Consider the following 19,259-nt stretch of genomic DNA (forward strand, 5'->3'; position numbering starts at 1 on the left):
ACAAATGACACAGATTAAAAGCACAATCATAAAAATTACAGAGCTTCCAAGTGTTTTCATCCATTTTAATGGGTTACTAGCTGCTAATCTTTCTGCAGCTCCTTTCAGCACTCCAGTTCTTGGCATTAAGGTCAGGTGTGCCTGGGATGCTTTAAATATTTGTTCTTTTAATTTTGCAATATCCAAAAACAAGTTTGTAGAGTGTCCTTTTAGATGCTTTTTTATTCTTTCCCAAATTTTTATCTTATTAAGAGCCATTAATAGTTTCCACAAATCCTTAATGTTTAGCTCCTACAGCAGGCCGTATCATTTGAGGTTGAGGTGCCACTATGCTGCCATGGGTCCAGATAATAAGAACTCTTGCTGTAGCTTCTTATATCTACCATCTGACCATTTTGTTCAGATCAGCTGAACATAGTGTGGCCGTGGCACACAGACTGAGAGGTGCAATTTAAGCTAAACATCCCCTTAGGGAACCAATCAGTAATGATTCCATAGGAATCATTGGGCAGCACCTCTGCCTGTTCTGCAATGCAATCTTCCTAAATAAGTACATTCATTTTCTCTGGCCAGGTTCAATTTTGTTTACAAATAGGTTTTTTAGGGTGGTATGCCTCAATTATAGGAGCAGATTTATTATGGTAAATACAGAGATCAGAAAGCATGTGTAACTGTGTCATAGAGTGATTATACCCAGGCATTATTGCCAGCCAAGATTGATAAGTATGCCCAATAAGTATGATTGTTCCCTGTGTCAGCCCTTACTGAAGGAATACTCATAGCAGTGGTGATCATCACTATCATAGCTACTATTAAATTACTCATTGTGACTGGTTGTTCCACTTTCCTCAGGTTTTCTTTTATCATCAGTGACAGCTTCTTGATCTGTCCCCAGGTGGGTGGCTGTGTTTGATGGGTGTTGCTCATGAAAGTTGGGGTCCTCCTCAGCATCAGCATCAACCTGGCTGAAATGTGGGGGTTGGTCCTCTGGATCCTCCTGGAATATCTTCCTTGGCATCTGGCTTATGATAAGGTTTCAGGTATTTTGATGGTACCCAAATCAGCTGTTGATTTTGGCCTGGAGAAACAGAAGGATAACCTGTACCCCAAGTTATTATTTTACCTGTTTCCCAACTTTTTGTTATTGAATCTCTCCACCAAATCAGTTGTTCTGCTCCTGTCTTTGCAGCTGGTTTCTGCAGATGCTGTTCAGCTCCTGATAACATCTGGCCTTTGGGCAGGCTCAAAAAATTTAAAGTTAATAATGCTAAATTCAATTGTGTATGGACTGTCCTGTAATCCCTATTTCTTCCCTTTTTTTGTTTTTGTCATCAGTTGTTTATCTGTATGATATCATAACTGAGCATTTTCAATTAACTCTGTGGAATGAACCATGTATGAAGAATCAGAAATCACATTAATAGGCGTAACAAAAGCAGTCAATACCTCGATTACAGCTACAAGCTTTGCTTTTCATAGGGCATCTGAATAACTTTACTTTTTAGCGAGAATAAGAAGCTTTACCATTACTACACCCATCTGTGAAACAATGAAAACACTTAGCAGGCTGCAGATTGTTTACTGCAGGAATTATACATGCAAACTGTTTACAGTCTTGCTCAGCTAAAGGGATAGTAAAGAACTGAATTGATGGCTCTTAAGTCAGTTAACATTCTCCATTTACCTTATTTTTTCTTAATTACAAAAACTGGGGAATTCCTAGGGGAAAATTTTGGAGGTATGTGCCCATTTTCTAATTGTTAAGTAACTAATTTCTCTAAAGCCTCCAGTTTATCTTAACTTGGTGGCCATTGTTCTATCCAAATTGGCTTATCTGTTAACCATTTTAAAGGTCTAGGTCCTGGAGGCTTAACAATGGCCACCAGCAAAAATGATATCCTAATCTTTGGTGGGAACTTTGTCTTTCCACTTGAAGCAGTTCCTTCAAATCTTGCAAATTTTTTTCTAGTCCCATGCCAGGGACATACCCCATTTCATGCATTTATGTTGACTTTGAGGGCTATATAATGGTTCTGGAATTATAACTTGTGCTCCCCATTGTTGTAATAAATGTCTCCCACATATATTTATAGGTACAGAAGTTATAATTGGTTGAATAGTCCCAGGTTGTCCATTGGGCCCTTCACAGTGCAAACTACAACTACTTTGACATACTTCAGGGGCTTTACCAACTCCAACTATGTTAAATTTGGTGGGTTGAATTGGTCACATGGACAGCCAGTGCTGTAGAAAAATGATTGAAATGTCCACTCCTGTATCTACTAAACCTTTAAATTTCTTTCCCTGAATGGTTATTTCATTTATCAGTGATTTGATTTACACAATAAACTGCTTTGTGTTGTTTATTTGTGCTTCCAAATCCTCCTGGTCATTTAATTTCACTTTTTCCCATTCCCACATATGGCACAATCAGGAGCTGTGTTATGTGCTCTCCTGGCTCTGCTTTCCAGGGAACAAAAGTAGATACAACAATGTGAATTTCACTATTGTAATCCGAGTCAATGACTCCTGTATGTATTTGTATCCCTTTTAAACTTAGACCTTCCTAAAAGTAATCCTACTGTCCCTGCTGGCAAGGGTACACAGACTCCTGTTGGGACATTTTGCAGGGGTTCCCCAGGCCAAAGACTCACAGCTTTTGTGCAACATAAATCTACTGTGGCACTACAGGCTGTGGTGGGTGACAGACATTGCACAGGGGTGAGGGAATGGCCTGAGCTGGAAATGCCCCAGTTTAGAATGGAGCCCAGGACGGGACCCTCATGGCGTTTCCCGAAATCACGTTCCCATCTTTATCAAACTTAGAGTGATGCTGATTATCCCAATGTTTTCCTTTTTTACATTTTGGACATATTTCAGACTCAGCAGTTTTCTTTTTTCCCGTCTGGCGGCCTGATTCACTGATTATTTCTACATTCTTTTTTAGTATGAATAGCTTGTTTAAATTCTTTGAGTAATTTAAAAAGAAAAAGCTCAAATGTAGCTATAATATTTTCCTGTTGATCTAGGGGGTGTATTCTAACAGGGAACTGCCAAGCCTCTAAATCACCCTCTCGTCTAGCTTGCTGAATTCCTCCCTGAATAGAACTAAAAGCGGTCACTTGAGGCGCTGCTCAAACAGTCACTGGGGCAACTACTTTTCACCCAGTGTCCTCCAGAAAAGAAAGATCTGGAGGGTCATTTTCTTTAAAATAATAATGAGGAGGTGCAGAATGGTAGGGATGAACCTCTCCCTCCTTTGCCACTTTAGCTTTAGCTGGTAAATAAACATGCTTTGTAACCTCTTCTGTTAGTTTGTTATACTCTCCTTCCTCATCATCATCAGTGTGAAAAACTTCCAAGGTGGAATGAACCAGACCCCACACTTGTCCCATTGGTACCTTGATGCTTCTGCGCTCCCCTTCTTACTCACCACAGGGATTGCTTAATTCCACTTTCTCCAACCATTGCTCTGGCAACCCTTTGACCTGGATTCGAGCCCCCACGATGGACACCACTTGCCAAGACCAGCTCAGTTGGGGAGACCCTAACCCAGCAGCACTAGAGGAATTAAAGACACACACACAGAAATATAGAGGTGTCAAGTGGGAAATCAGGGGTTTCTCAGTCTTCAGAGCTGAGAGCCATGAACAGAGATTTACTCACATATTTATTAACAGCAAACCAGTCATTAGCATTGTTTCTATAGATATTAAATTAACTAAATGTATCCCTTATGGGAAACGAAGGGATGGGCTGAATTAAAGGAACAGGTTGGGCTAGTTAACTACAGCAGGAACATGTCCTTAAGGCACAGATCGCTCATGCTATTGTTTTTGGCTTAAGACTGCCTTTAAGCAGTTTTCAACCCTGGGCAGGCCAGGTGTTCCTTGCCCTCATTCTGGTAAACCCACAAACTTCCAGTGTGGGCATTATGGCCATCATAAACATGTCACAGTGCTGCAGAGATTTTGTTTATAGCCAGTTTTGGGGCCAGTTTATGGCCGGATTTTGGGGGGCCTGTTCCCAACACCCATCATATACCAGCAGTGGACTTAGAGAAATGCACCACCTGAATGAGCTGTGTAACACTAGGAAAGCACATCTTTAGTTGGAACATTACTGGTTTCACTTAAAACCAAGTATCACACACATTATATACACCCTTTGTTTTCTATTTTTCATTTCTAACATTTGTATATTAGCATTAAAGAGAGAAATACAATTTGAGTGCTTGTCATCAGTGAAGAAAGTGATTGGCATAATTGAAAAGATGAAAAGAGAAGACATTCTGAGGGTCCTCAATCGATCTTATTGATTTTTAAAGGATTCTAGGGCTTGAATGTCTCAAACTAGTCCAAAAAAAGCCAATGGCAAGACCCACACAACTATAAATCTCACTAGGTACATCCCCTATTCCATGAACATGGGAGGAGATGAACATATCAGCCTTGCCCAATTTCTCAGCTTAAATTTATTTGGGGGTCAATCCAATACCGTTATATGAATTATTTGGAAATTGGAATATTTGAGCAAAAATGTTACTCTTTGCACTTGAAAATACAAAAAGATATGGACATAGAATATATCTTTATTAGAGAATACCGAAAGTCCCTTCAAGTCCAAGCTTTCAAATCCCCAGTTGACTATTTGGCAGAATGGCTCATTGTCAGGTAGAACTCTTTTCTAGGGCCCAAACTACATTGCTTGGATACAATGCACAGAGAAATGGGCCAACCCCACCTTTCCAGCTCATTCGTTATCAGCAAAAAGCTTCAGCCTGGGCTCCAGTTATGGCTATAGTTGGCTTCATAGGTGTGCGAACCATCATCTGGGTGATCACAGGATGATGACAGGGCTGCTGCATGTTGCTCTGGAGGCTTTTCACTGCACAGTGAACTGCCCGATCACAGCAGACTTAGACAAAACTGGATAACATAGTTCTTAATGGTTTCTTCCTCATTGAGCATCCCCTGATCTGAAAGGCTGTGAGGCAAGTTTTTACAAGACAAAGATATTAGCTCAGAGGATCAAGTAGAACAAATGTATTGTTGCTGAACACCAGGGCTTTGGCCTAGGTGTGGTTGCTCACCGCACAGAAAGCCAGTCACTAAGACGAGTATTGCCAGGGAAGAAGAGATTTATTGTGGATGCTGTCAGTCTAACCGTCAAATCCGTCTCTCTCCCAACTAAAGTTAGGAGTTCATATAGACAGGAATTAAGGGGAGCAAGGAATATGATCAACAGGCAGCAGGTAGTTAGATGAGAGGTCTAGCATCTCTTTGTAACCACCTGTGGGAAAACAGGAATGGGAGAGAAGGAAGAGGGGTCAACTGGCAACAGCTCTCCTTGTCCAGTTGTGGTGATCTGTAAAGTTTCAATTCCATGAAACTATGTGGAAGTCCTAATGATCAGTTTATTGAGAAAGAAACTCAGATGACAAATGTTAAATTTCTCAACCTTTAAGACTGGGAGGTCAATCCTATACATTGGATATTTTTGCCTGCTTAAATCTGATGTTGAATTGCAATTCCCAGTGCTGGAGGCAGGTCCTGGTGGGAGGTGATCATGGGCATGGAACCCTCATACGGCTTAGTGCTGTCTTCCTGATACTGAATTCTCCCAAGATCTGGTCATCTAAAAGAATGTGGCACTTCCCCCAACTCCCTCTCTCTTGCTCCTGCTTTGCCTTCTGCTATGACTGAAAGTTGAGGCTTCACCAGAAGCCGAGTAGATGCCAGCACCATGCTTCCTGCAAAGCCTGCAGAACCTGAGCCAATTAAACCTCTTTCCTTTATAACCTCTTTTCTTTATATTACCCAGTCTCAGGTATTTCTTTACAGCAATGCAAGAATGGTTTGACAGTAAATTTCTATGTTTATTTCCCTCAAAAAAGGCCCCCATAAACATCAATTGCATAGGAAAATTGAGCTGGTTTCAAGATCAGAAATTTGGCACATATTAATAGTGGAATTATTGTATTGTGCTTTTACTGAGTGGTGTTGTAAATTGACAACTACAGATTTTATTCTGTTCTGTGGAAAATTATGATCCCTTGAGACTTTATGTTTACAATTATTACTTCTGTTCATTTTACCATGTCCTCTTCCTCCATGCAGCAGGGGCATGTTGCAAATCACACACCCCAAAAAATTAAACACAGGACATTTCAAAAATTAGCATTGGTATTGAATACACTCCCCCAAATCAGGCTTATTTGCCATTCATATTTTTTCTGTAGTGAACTTTTCATACCAATCTTTCACCAATTTTCTTATTGGGATTTCTCTTCTATTCTTATCCAAAGCTGTTTTACAAGTATTTTTTTCAGTCCATAACTCACCTTTCCATTTCCTTAATTGTGTGCTTTAAGAACACAAGCTTTTGAATTTAACAAAATCTAATTTATCAAAGTTTAAAGTGAGTACATCGTTTTTATTAAGTGCATTAAATTTGTGTATATTCCATATTTTTATTGTCCATATAGAAATCATCACCTAACTCAAACCTACACAAATTTTCTCAGTTTTTCTTCTACAAGTTTTAACCTTGAGCTCTTGTATTTAGATCTATGATGAGTTGAGGCTTTATATATGCTTTGGGGAGTCAAAGTTAACACCACTTTTTGAAGATGTGTCTTTCCCCTTGGATTTCATTGGCACATTTGCTGAAAATGTCCCAAGCACCTCATGGTGTATGGCTGTGATTCTGGACTCATATATTCACAATTGTTTTGAATATTCACATAAACTTATAATCCACTATCAAACTTTAATTCAGGTGGTGTTTAATTAATAGAACAATTTGAGGAAAACTGACATCTCAAAAATAGTTTTCTTGCCTATTTTGGCCCTATTTCTGCCATACACATTTTTGGAAAAATTTTTCCAGTACTAAGAATAAATATTGGAAGCTTTATTGAAATTGTATTAAATTTACAGAAACAGTTAAAGAAAACTGATATTAACAATGGTCTTCCTAATCATTGAAATTTTTACTTTATTTTTAGTTTTTTTGGGTACATACTAGATGTACACATCTATAGGGTACATGATATATTTATACAGGCATGCAATGTCTAATAATCACATCAGGGTAAATGGGGTATCCATAACCTCATGCATTTATCCTTTGTGTTACAAACAATTCAATTATACCTTAAAAATGTACAATTATTATTGACTGTAGTAAACTTGTTGTGCTATCGAATACTAGGTCTTAGTCATTCTACTTTTTTGTGCCCATTAACATTCCCCACTTCCCCTCATCATGCCCCCCACTACCTTTCCCAGCCTCTGGTAAACACCCTTCTACTCTCTATCTCTATAAATTCAGTTGTTTTCATCTTTAGCTCCAACAAATAAGTCAGAACATGTGATGTCTGTCTTGCTGTGCCTGGCTTATTTCACTTAATGATCTCTAGTTCCATCTATAATGTTGCAAATGACAGGATCTCATTCTTTTTTATGGCTGAATAGTACTCCATTGTATATATGTACCATATTTTATTTATCCATTCATCTGCCGATGGACACTTAGGTTGCTTCCAAATCTTGGCTATTGCGAGTAGTGCTACAGTAAACATGGTGCAGATTTATCTTGAATATACTGATTTCCTTTCTTTGGGGTATATACCTACCAGTGGAATTGCTGGATTGTATGGTAGCTCTATTTTTAGCTTTTGAGGTACCTACAAACTGTTCTCCATAGTGGTTGTACTAATATATATTTCCACAGTGCACGAGGGTTCCCTTTTCTTCACGTCCTCTTCAGCATTTGTTATTACCTGTCTTTTGGACAGAAGACATTTTAACTGGGGTGAGATGATATCTCATTGTAGTTTTGATTTGCATTTCTCTAATGGATCAATGATGTTGAGTACCTTTTCATATGCCTGTTTGCCATTTGTATGTCTTCTTTTGAGAAATGTCTATTCAGATTTTTGTCCAGTTTTCAGATTAGATTTTTTTTCTATAGAATTGTTATAGCTCCTGATATAGTTATAGTTACAGCTCCTGATATAGCTAGTGATATAGTTTGGATATTTGTCCCTGCCCAAATCTCATTTTGAGATGTAATCCTCAGCATTAAAGGTGGGTCTTGGTGGAAGGTATTTTGGTCAAGGGGGAGGATCCCTCATTAATTGATGCTGTCCTCGCATCAACGCCCATATTTCTGCCATATGCATTTTGGAAAAGTTTTTCCAGTATTAAGAATAAATACTAGGAGTTTTATTGAAATATTAAATTTATAGAAACTGCTATTATTTTAATAATGAGTCTTTAAACATTGAAATTAACTTTATTTTTAAATTTTTGTGGGTACAAATAGGTGTATATGTTCATGGGGGTACATGAGATATTCTGATAGTCATGAAATGTGTATGAACACATCAGGGTAAATGGGGTATCCATGACTTCAAGCAACCCTCACAAGACCTGAGTACTCACAAGATCTGGTTAAGTGTGTGGCACCTCCCTCCCCCTCTCTTTGCCCTTGCTCCTGCCATGTGAGATACTTATTCCCCTTTTGCCTTCCACCATGGTTGGAAGCTTCCTGACGCCTCCCTACAAGCTGATCAGATGTTAGCACCATGCTTCCTGTACAGCCTGCAAAACCGTGAGCCAATTAAACCTCTTCTTTATAAATTACCCAGTCTCAAGTATTTCTTTATAGTACTTCAAGAATGGCCTAATACAGATGGATAGTTTGCAAATATTCTTTCCCATTCTATGGGTTGTCTCTTCACTTTGTTGTTTCCCTTGCAATACAGAAGGTTTTTAACTTGATGTGATCCCACTTGTCCACTTTTGCTTTGGTTGCCTGTTTGTCAGCTATTACACAAGAAATCTTTGCCCACTCCAATGTCCTGGAGATTCTCCAATGTTTTCTTTTAGCTGTTTCATAGTTTGAGGTCTTAGACTTAACTTTTTAATTAATTTTGATTTTTGTATATGCTAAGAGATAGGGGTCTAGTTTCATTCTTCTGCATATGGATATCCAGTTTTGCCAGCACCATTTATTAAAGACACTATCTTTACCCTAATGTATGTTCCTCATACCTTTGTCAAAAGTGAGTTCACTGTAGATGTATGAATTTGTTTCTGGGTTGTCTATTCTGTTCCTACGTGTCTGTTTTTATGCCAGTATCATGCTGTTTTGGTTACTGTAGCTCTGTAGAATAATTTGAAGTCAGTTAATATGATTCCTCCAGTTTGATTCCTTTTGCTCAGGATAGCTCTATTCTAGGTCTTTTGTGGTTTCCATATAAATTTTAGGATTGTGTTTTCTATTTCTTTGAAGAACGTTAAAGTTTTCTGGATGTTGCACAGTTTGTCCATTAACTTGCTGAGTGACATCTTTTTTTTTTCTTTTTTCCTGAGACAGGGTTTCACTCTGTCTTCCAGGCTGGAGTGCAGTGGCATGACCACAGCTCAATGCAGTCTCAATATCCCAGGCTCAAGTGATCCTCCCACCTCGCTGCCTCCTGAGTATCTTGGACAACAGGTGCACACCATCATGCCTGGCTAATTTTCATATTTTTTGTAGAGACAGTTTTGCCATGTTGCCCGGGCTGGTCTCAAACTCCTGGGCTCAAGCAACCCACCCACCTCGACCTTCTAACATGCTAGAATTACAGGCATGAGCCACTGAGCCCAGCCAGAGTATTTTCTTACTGTTAGGTACATGAAATGATTCAGGCTCATCTTCTTTTTCTCCCAATCTCTGACTAGGAATCATCCCTGGTCCCCATTTTTGTGGATAGTATTTAGGAACTAATAACTTGGCAGTTGGTGTGCTTACTGTTACTGAGGTGTCACTGCATTTGTGTTCTCTTAGTAGAATGAATCACAAAATATATGTATATGGGCACACACAACAATTTCTCTATTGTTCCTATATATTTAAAAGATATGAGTTCTATTCTAATCCCACACTCCAGGTTTTCTAGCTCTCCTCATTCTTATTTTTATAAAAACCTTCTCTAACAGGGAGAAAAGTTGCCGTCATCATTCTCAACATATTTATTTGCTCAGTGGTACCAATCTCTCAACAATGCTACCCATCTCCTCCCCCTGTCCCTTCCACACCTCACCCTCAGCCCTCTTGGTGCCAGCAGACACATAGCCACAACTCCTCACATCCCACGATGCAGGTCTAACTCCTCCACTCTGGGGAGGGAAGGCAAAAGAGACACATAAAGAGTCAAAGAGGGGAATCAAAAGAAAGAGGAATGGAAGGCCACATTGATTTTTTAAAAATAATAAATCATCTTTTGATTGCCCTAATAAACATCTCTTGGTGATGATACAGTTTATGGATATGACTAGACTTTTTTTTCAATTTTAGGATTTTGCATCTAAATCTATGAGACTTTGGTCTATAGCTTTATGTTTTTTGTTTGTTTGTTTTTTTGGTTTTGGTATCAAGGTTGCACTGGCCTCAAAAACTGAATTGAAAAGTTCCAACTTTTTTCTTCTAGAAGAGTTTATAAAAGCCTGGTATGCTTTATTTATTAAATATTTGGAATAATTTCAGTGAAGCCATCTGTCCTAGAGTTTTCTTTCTAAGCACGTTTTTGAATATTCCACTCAGGTACTGTTTGCAGTTGTGACAAGGCACAATGAACCTCTGGTATGACCTTGTTTCCAGGGCTTTTACTGATGGCATGTTCACGAAAGGACCAACCTGCTGGCACTTCCTAAGTTCTAATCATTTCTACTGCATATTGCAAAATGCAAAACAAAACAAAAATCCTACTTGTTTTCTTCTCAAATTAGCTTTTCAGCCTCCTGCCCTATGAAGCATGAGACATCTAGAAATTTCTTTAGAAATTATATGTGTTTGAAGCCCCTAATGTATCCATTTTTTTTTCATTGCAATCTTGATTGTTCTCCTGGTTTCTGGTCCCCCCATGGCTTCCCCTGACCCCCAGGGTATGGCCCTCTGCCTGAACCAAGTTCAGTATTCCGGTTCTTTCCTATAGCCAGAATTGGAAAGGGTCCCCAGAGCAAAGAGCTGCATTCTGTGCATGTGCTTTCTGGGATTTACCACTCTCTAGAATTTTGCCCCTTTAGTTCTATTTGCTTCTATAGCAATAACTTGCATTTAAATATTTTTTGTAATTTTATAGTTGTCCTCAATCAGTGTATTCTGCTGCTGACTACTATACCTTACCCAATAGCAAAATCTATTTTTTTTTTTAAAGTGTCTGTCACTCAGGCTGGAGTGCAGTGGCATGATCTCAGCTCACTGAAACCTCCACCTCCCAAGTTCAAGTGATCCTCCCACCTCAGCCTCTCTAGTAGCCGGGACTACAGGTGTGCACCATCATGCCTGGCTAATTTTTGTATTTTTAGTAGAGACAGGGTTTCATCATGTTGGCCAGGCTGGTCTGGAACTCCTGACCTCAGGTCTTGCCCACCTCAGCCTCCCAAAGTACTGGGATTACAGGCGCAAGCCACCATGCCCAGCCTATTTGTGCTTTTTCAAAGCCCCATATTTAAGTTGTATCTCTATATACATTTTAAAAAGTTATATCACCTATGAAAAACGTGTTTCAGTTTGGAGAGAAATAGAGTTGGGTACAATAAGTCACTCACAACAGAATGTCCTGGCTTATGTGTTGGACGTCTGCTAGAGCAGAAATCTGGACGCACTCTCTTCTAATCCTCATAAGCTGCATACAAGGCAAGCTGACTTGCCCCTTTGATCCACCGTTCTGAGATGGGTCGCCCGAAATTAGTCTGCCCCAGGATTATTCAAAAATCCTGCTGGTGGGCTCCTGTCCTATGGCCCCAGATTAAGGGTCTCTTTATTCCTGGACATACAAGAGCACTCTCGCTTATGGTTCCCTTTGCTAAAAAGTCTTCGCTTATTTTACATATGGCTAAGCAATAAACCTTTGAACTAGTTATAGTCATTGACTCCAGAGTGGCATCTTTTCAAGTCTCAGAAAACAGCAGTCTTGACAATTAACTGAACTGGATATTAGCAAAGTAAAATGCTATTTCTCAATAAAAACCTTTTTTTTGCAGGGTGGCTCACACCTGTAATCCCAGCACTTTAGGAGGCCGAGGCAGGCAGATCACGAGGTCAGGAGATCGAGACCACGGTGAAACCCTGTCTCCACTAAAAATACAAAAAATTAGCCAGGTGTGGTGGCAGGTGCCTGTAGTCCCAGCTACTCAGGAGGCTGAGGCAGGAGAATGGCATGAACCCAGGAGGCGGAGCTTGCAGTGGGCCGAGATCATGCCACTGCACTCCAGCCTGGGTGGCAGAGCGAGACTCCATCTCAAAAAAAAAAAAAAAAAACCTTTTCTCTACGTTTTCTTAAATTGCTAGATATCCTGTAATTCAACACCTCTGGTCTATATTAAATTTAGATTTTAACCTAAAACGTCCACACATTGGATACAGTTAAAAATACTTTCTCTACTATCTGATGTTCACTGAGAAAGTACTTCTTATTACATATGCTCTACAAAATATAACCTCATAGTAAATGCTTTCCTATAGTTTGTGCATTTTCTGTGGCCTCTTGACTTCACACAGAATGATTTTCCACATTCATTACATCCATAGGGTTTCTGTCTTATATGAGTTCTGTGGTGAACAATTAGGGCTGACTTCTGATGAAAGGTTTTCCCACATTCATTACACCCAAAAAGTTTCTCGCCTGTGTGTCTTCTCAGATATTCTGTGAAACTGTAGTAGTAGCAGAAAAATGCATCCCTTCTCAACCTAGGGATGCTGAGCCAGGTTTCACCCTGTGTGAACTCTCTGATGTTTACTGAGGTGTGGCATTGAGCAAAATGTTTCCTATATTCATTCACCAATAAGTATTTTCCACTTTTAGTTTTTAAACATAATCTATGGCCCAAATTCCAGAATAATGTTTTCCTGCATTCCATATCTTCATATTGTTTTTTTCCCTCTTTAAGTTCTCTTCTATACTGTGAGAACTGACTTCAGGGCAAAGGTGTTCTCATTATCATTATATTAACAGATTTCTCTCACCCTTTATGTTCTCTGTTCTACAAAGTTCTGACTTCACCCAGAGTAATTTCCCTCACTTACTACATTTATAGGGTTTCACCTCAAGTGTGTTCTCTGATGTACAGTTAGTTTTGACTTAATAATAATTTTCCACAAACATTACATTCACAGGGTTTCTCCCCTGTGTATGTTCTATGATGTGCAATGAGTTTTCACTTCACACAGAATGATTTTCCACATTCATTACATCCATAGGGTTTCTGTCTTCTATGAGTTCTCTGGTGAACAATTAGGGCCGACTTCTGACGGAAGGTTTTCCCACATTCATTACATCCAAAAGGTTTCTCCCCGTGTGTCTTCTCAGATGTTCTGTGAAACTGTAGTAGCAGCAGAAGAATTTTCCACATTGAATACATTCATAAGATTTCCCATCTGTGTGTTCTTAGATGTTTATTAAGGGTTGACTTCTCAGAGAATGACTTCCCACATTCATTACATTCATAAGGTTTTTCTCCTCTGTGAATTCTTTGATGTTTAATGAGGTCTGACTTTCCGAGAAAGGCGTTCCCACATGCATAGCATTCATAGGGCTTCTCCCCTGTGTGTTTTCTGATGCACAGTAAGAACTGACTTAAACGAGGTTTTCCCACATTCATGACATACCTATGGTTTCTCCCCATGTGTGTTCTCTGATGTTGAGTAAGGGATGACTTTTCACTGAAGGATTTCTCCATTCATGACATCTGTAAGGTCTCTCCACTGTGTGAATTCTTTGATTTCTAATGAGGTCTGAATTCTTATAGGTCTTCCCACATCCGTGACATTCATAGGGTTTTCCCTGTGTGTGTTCTCTGATGTCTTGTGTGGCCTGACTTCTGGGTGAAGGTTTTTCCACATTCATGACATTCATAAGGTTTTTCCCCTGGATGTGCTGTCTGTTGTAAATAAGGACTAATTTTTCACTGAAAAAGGTTCCACATTCATTATATTCAATAATATGGTTAATTGAGTGGGTTCTCTGAATTGGAGTGGGATTTAACTTCTGGCTGAATGGGTAAACACTCTGATGTTCAAGGAGAATGGATTCCTCAAAGATACTTTCTCCACATTCATTACATTCATAGTGGTTCTCTCTTGGATGTGTTTGCTGATGACTAATAAAAAACGACATATCACAGGTTTTCCCATGTTCAGTATATTTGCATGTTTTCTGTCCTGTGTAAGCTCTCCTATGTACAAGGAAGAGTGAATTCTCAGGGAAAGCTTTCCCACATTCATTGTATTCAAAAGGTTGCTCCCAATCTGTAATCTTCTGATGCCAAACGAGGTCTTCATTCAGCCAGAAGCCATTCCCATTTTTATTATATTCAGAAGGTTCCTCTTCAAAATGAATTATTTCATGCTTTCATCACAGAAATATTTTCCACCTTTGTTAAACTCATTGAACTTCATTCTTGAATAGTTTCTACTGGTATTAATTAATTCTGAAATATAGAGTGACAAGAAAGATTAGTTGACAAGGATATGTAAGAGAAATAAAGTTAGCATTATGTTTGAAGGCTCAGTTTAGGCCATTATCTCCTCACACCTACATTATGACAATAACGTGCACACTTCTAGTCTTATAACTCTTTTCAACTCAACACAGCAGCAACAAATCAAATTTCTAAAAGTTCTAATTCATAGATAGTCCTATAATCCAGGCTCCAATTCTGTGTGTTGTTGTTTTTGAGACAGTCTTCCTCTGTCACCCAGGCTGGCGTGTAGTGACGTGATCTCAGCTCACTGCAACCTCTGCTTCCTGGATTCAAGCAATTCTCATGCCTCAACCTCCCAAGTAGCTGGGACTACAGGCATGCACCACCATGCTCAGCTAGTTTTTATGTTTTTAGTAGAGACAGGATTTTGCCATGTTAGCCAGGCTGGTCTCAAACTCCTGGCCTCAAGCAGTTCAACCACATTGGCCTTCGAAAGGGCTAGGATTACAGACATGAGCCACTGCATCTGGCTTAATTGTTTTTCTAGCTCTGATTCACTAGGAATAAAAGTATGCAACAATAAGAGTGAAATCAATGAGTGAACAAGTCATCGTTGCCACAGGATCAGGCTTATGGTTCTATTCCGGCTATGGGATTTGCCTTTTATTCCATCAACTGTACTATATTATACTGAGACCAATGTTCCAAGAACAAACACTTTTTTTTTTAACAAGGTATCACTGAAGTAGACATATCTTTATGTTTAGATTCAGATTAGAACCAAGCCATTCTTTTACAAGTCTAGAATGAATATATTTCACTCTAGGTAAGTTCATCTGTTTGTCCCTCATAAATTGCTCATTCCCATCATAATTTTATACTGATTGTTTTTTCATTGTCAGCTTACAGTCTAACAATGTTTTTAAAAAGTTGCCTTCCCAAATTTTCCCACCACTTCCAGGTTCATTTACTAAAAAATGTGAAAGAACCGTTTGTATAATTCATTTAAGCACAAACATCAGCTGGATTGCTATAATATTCTTTGTTAAACACTGAATTTTAAAATATTTCATGCAATTCTGTTTTCGATCACCAACTATGTTCCTGGCAGCCATTACTCTACCTATGATTTTCTCTCAGTGCCCTACGTAGATATTTACATCAATGGTACCTGATAAATAATGTTTATCAGAATTACCCAGAGAGCTTTTTCAAACACAAATTTTTTCAGGCTTCATGCTGAAATCATTAGTGTTTGAATGTTTAATTTTAATTTTAATTGCTTTTTATATTTTAGAGACAGAATCTTGCTCTGTCACCCAGGCTGCAGTGCAATGGCACAAACACAGCTCACTGCAGCCTCTTCCTAGGCTAAAGCAAGACTCTCAGCTCAGCTCCCCAGCAGCTGAGATCACAAAAATTAGCCAGGCATGGGACCGCAGGTGTGTGCCACCATGACTGGCTAATTTTTTAAGTTTTCATAGAGATAGGGTCTCCCTGTGTTGCCCAAGCTGGTCTCAAATTCCTGGGCTCAAGTGATCCTCCCACCTCAGCCTCCCAAATTGCTGGGATTACAGGCATGCACCACTGGGCCCAGGCTATTTTAAAATAATTCTGTAAAAAAATGTGAATACGGTAGAATGCTAACGAATGAGCAACTCAAAAAAGCATGTATAGAAAAATATATTTAATATTTTATAGAAGGAGGGATGCTCTTTAATGGGAAGACTACACCAGGGAGCTTTCCAGGGGTGCTGAAAAACACTCTATATATTCATCTCAATGATGGATACATGAGTCTCTCATATATATATATAATTTTATTTAGCTTTGACTTAACTATATAATTTATACCACAATTTTAAAAAAAAAACAAGATGTGTGTATGGAAGTGATACTGGGAGATGCTGGGTGATTCAGAGCCACTGGATATTTGGGTCATTCTAAAATATGATTCCTGAAGAACATTGCAATGGTCTTATTTATCTAAACTTACCCTTTGTGATCTGCCTACCTTTAAATTCCATCCAGCACTAACTCACCCAGATGACTCTGGCTTCGAAATTTTTCCTCTAATATCCATGGCTCCTCGCCTTTCTCCAACTTGAGGATCACTTCTGGTTTAGGAATGCAATATCCTGTGAATGAGAATTATATTACTTCTGACAAACTGGGTGGGTTTCCCTGAAGGAGGAAGACAGTATACCCCAAACAGTATACACACACACACACACACACACACACACACACACACACACACCTCATTTAATCCTGTCATGGGGCAGAGGAAAATATTCTTTCTGGTATCCAAAAGGGATACATTGTCCTTGACCTCTAAATTTCAAACCTAAATATTATATTTTACAAAATTTCCACAAGTTTCTATTGATAAGAAAGGACATGCATTCTGGCCTTCTACATGGGAAACAATTCCTACCTACCTACTGAGACAAGGTGGCTGTAGTTCTCCAGCATCACATTCCTGTACAGGGTCCTCTGAGCAGGGTCCAGATGCTGCCACTCCTCTTGAGTGAAGCCCATAGTCACATCCCTAAATGACACTGATCCCTGGAAAATCACAGTTCTGCTCAGTCTGACACGATAAGAATCAGCTGATGTGAGAAAAGATGTTTAGGGACTAATTCTTACCATTTTTGTTGTTGAAAATTAAATAGAAAATGTTATAAAGGGCCTCCATGATATATGTTGTTTTATGTTACACACTGTCGGTAAAAAATCATAGCAGAAATATCCTGTTGATGCATTAATTACTTAATGCAAAAGTATTTAGTACCCACATGTGCCTAGAGCTTTCTTAGTTTCTGAGTATTCCAATTTGAATACAAGAGTCTTCCTTACAAGAGACGAACATTATCTTCTCATAAGGAAACATACATACAGAGACATATCTACCACAGGACTTAAAGGACTCACACCACAGATATGTGCAACACAGATGGATCATAAAAGTGTTCTGTGCAAATTCATGTGAGAGTGTGTCAACATATTAGACTTCACTGAGATGATAAAACTTTAGTTCCTTTGCAAACATATAACAAAAACTTAAGAAAAGGTTAAAAACCTGAAAAAATATGTGGCAAGTCAATGGAATTGCTTAACAGGATAAGAGCATGTCTTACCTGTGATGAGATAAAGGTTGCAGAGGCACAGGAGATGAGGGAGACTAGGAAATACTTTTGGCTTTAATCCTGTTAGTGTTCTCCAGATATTTATCACTCATCTAATCCATAAAAATGTTTAGCAACTACTAGTTTTGTTTATATTTATTTATAAAGAAAATACAATCCACATATAAGGAAAGCTTAATTTTGTTCTTATTTTTTAGATAAAAATATAAATAGGCATGCTGATAGTTTCCTCCCATGCCCTAAAGGACTGGCAGTATATGACATCAATACAATTATCTTGCACACTTCCTTTAGGCCATAGGCTCCCTGCTCCCCCAACTCCAAGTCATTGATGCAAATAGCAGAAGATGGTGAACTGAAAATACACAACTGAATCCCTGTAACATAATTCAGTTTTCACTCAGGAAGCAATGCCACCAAAGTAGAGTGGAGACTGCTGGAGAGCAGCATTAGAGGTAGGTTGTCTATATTAAGGGGCAGCAGTGGAGATGTGGAAGCGGAAATTCGCTAAGCAAAGGAAGAGAGGAAGGGCTACTTCCAGAGGGCCTGTATAGGGGCCTTAGAAGGTCTGGAAATTAGAACCAGGAGGTTGGGTGTTGCGGGAGGTGAGGGTGCAGAGTGACAATAAGACACATGCAGGCCATGCAGCTCTTGGAATGTCTTCATGTCATGCAAGTGAGCGTGTCCAGTGGAAGGTTACAGAGATGATTCTGAAGCTTGGGAGAGACCTAAGGTCTGGAGTTCAAGACCAGCCTGGCCAACATGGTGAAACCCCGTCTCTACTAAAGATACAAAAAATAGCCATGTGTGGCAGTGGATGCCTGTAATCCCATCTACTCAGGAGGCTGAGGCAGGAGAATCTCTTGAATCCGGGAGGTGGAGGTTGCAGTGAGCCAAGGTCGTACCACTGAACTCCAGCCTGGGTAACAGGATGAGACTCCATCTCAAAAAAATATATATGTCAGAGAAAAAAAAACAGCATTCCAAAATTAAATGTTAATATTTGCCTAACTGTGAAAACAAAACAAATACTCTGTGAACACTACTACAAAACAAAATAGGCCAGGTGTGGTGGCTCACACCTGTAATCCCAGTACTTTGGTAGGCCAAGGCGGGAGGATCACGAGGTCAGGAGTTCAAGACCAGCCTGGTCAACATGGTGAAACCCCTTCTTTACTAAAAATACAAAAATTAGCCAGGCGTGGTGGCAGGTGCCTGTAATCCCAGCTACTCAGGAGGCTGAGACAGGAGAATCACTTGAAAATCCAGGAGGCAGATGTTGCAGTGAGCCAAGATCACACCACTGTACTCCAGCCTGGGCAAAAAGAGTGAAACTCTGTCAAAAAAAAAAAAAAAAAGAAAGAAAGAAAGAAAACAAAATGGATGTAAAATGCAGAATTGTACAAATCTAAATGTATAAAATTGCACAAATTATCACAAAATAAAAACTGGAAGAAGAGATAATAAAAGAATAGTTTGTAAATCTAGGAGATAAATTCCATTCTATAATGAATTCCAGAAGAAAAAAAAGCTAAAGAGAGACTTTTTTCGGGGGAAAATGAGGGCAATCAAGAGCACTGTGTACGTTATAGCCCATTTATGCCTGAGGTTACAATTTTTTTAATTTTTGCAA

General features: G+C 39.2%; 1 protein-coding gene across 1 annotated transcript in view; it reads right to left on the reverse strand.

Moving 5' to 3' along the window:
* Positions 1-6,770: 6,770 nt before the first annotated feature.
* The window catches only part of LOC129006320 (zinc finger protein 37A), a 32,458-nt gene continuing 19,969 nt past the window's right edge, over positions 6,771-19,259 (reverse strand). Inside the window, 12 exon segments of the mRNA XM_054435870.2 lie at positions 6,771-13,145; positions 13,148-13,351; positions 13,354-13,439; positions 13,441-13,605; positions 13,607-13,679; positions 13,682-13,732; positions 13,735-13,838; positions 13,840-13,945; positions 13,948-14,406; positions 14,409-14,483; positions 16,520-16,615; positions 16,919-17,045. Of these exon segments, the coding sequence (XP_054291845.1) occupies positions 13,054-13,145; positions 13,148-13,351; positions 13,354-13,439; positions 13,441-13,605; positions 13,607-13,679; positions 13,682-13,732; positions 13,735-13,838; positions 13,840-13,945; positions 13,948-14,406; positions 14,409-14,483; positions 16,520-16,615; positions 16,919-17,045 (1,638 nt within the window). The 3' untranslated portion in view covers positions 6,771-13,053.

The sequence above is a fragment of the Pongo pygmaeus genome, chromosome 8, assembly GCF_028885625.2.
Source record: "Pongo pygmaeus isolate AG05252 chromosome 8, NHGRI_mPonPyg2-v2.0_pri, whole genome shotgun sequence".
NCBI lineage: Eukaryota > Metazoa > Chordata > Mammalia > Primates > Hominidae > Pongo > Pongo pygmaeus.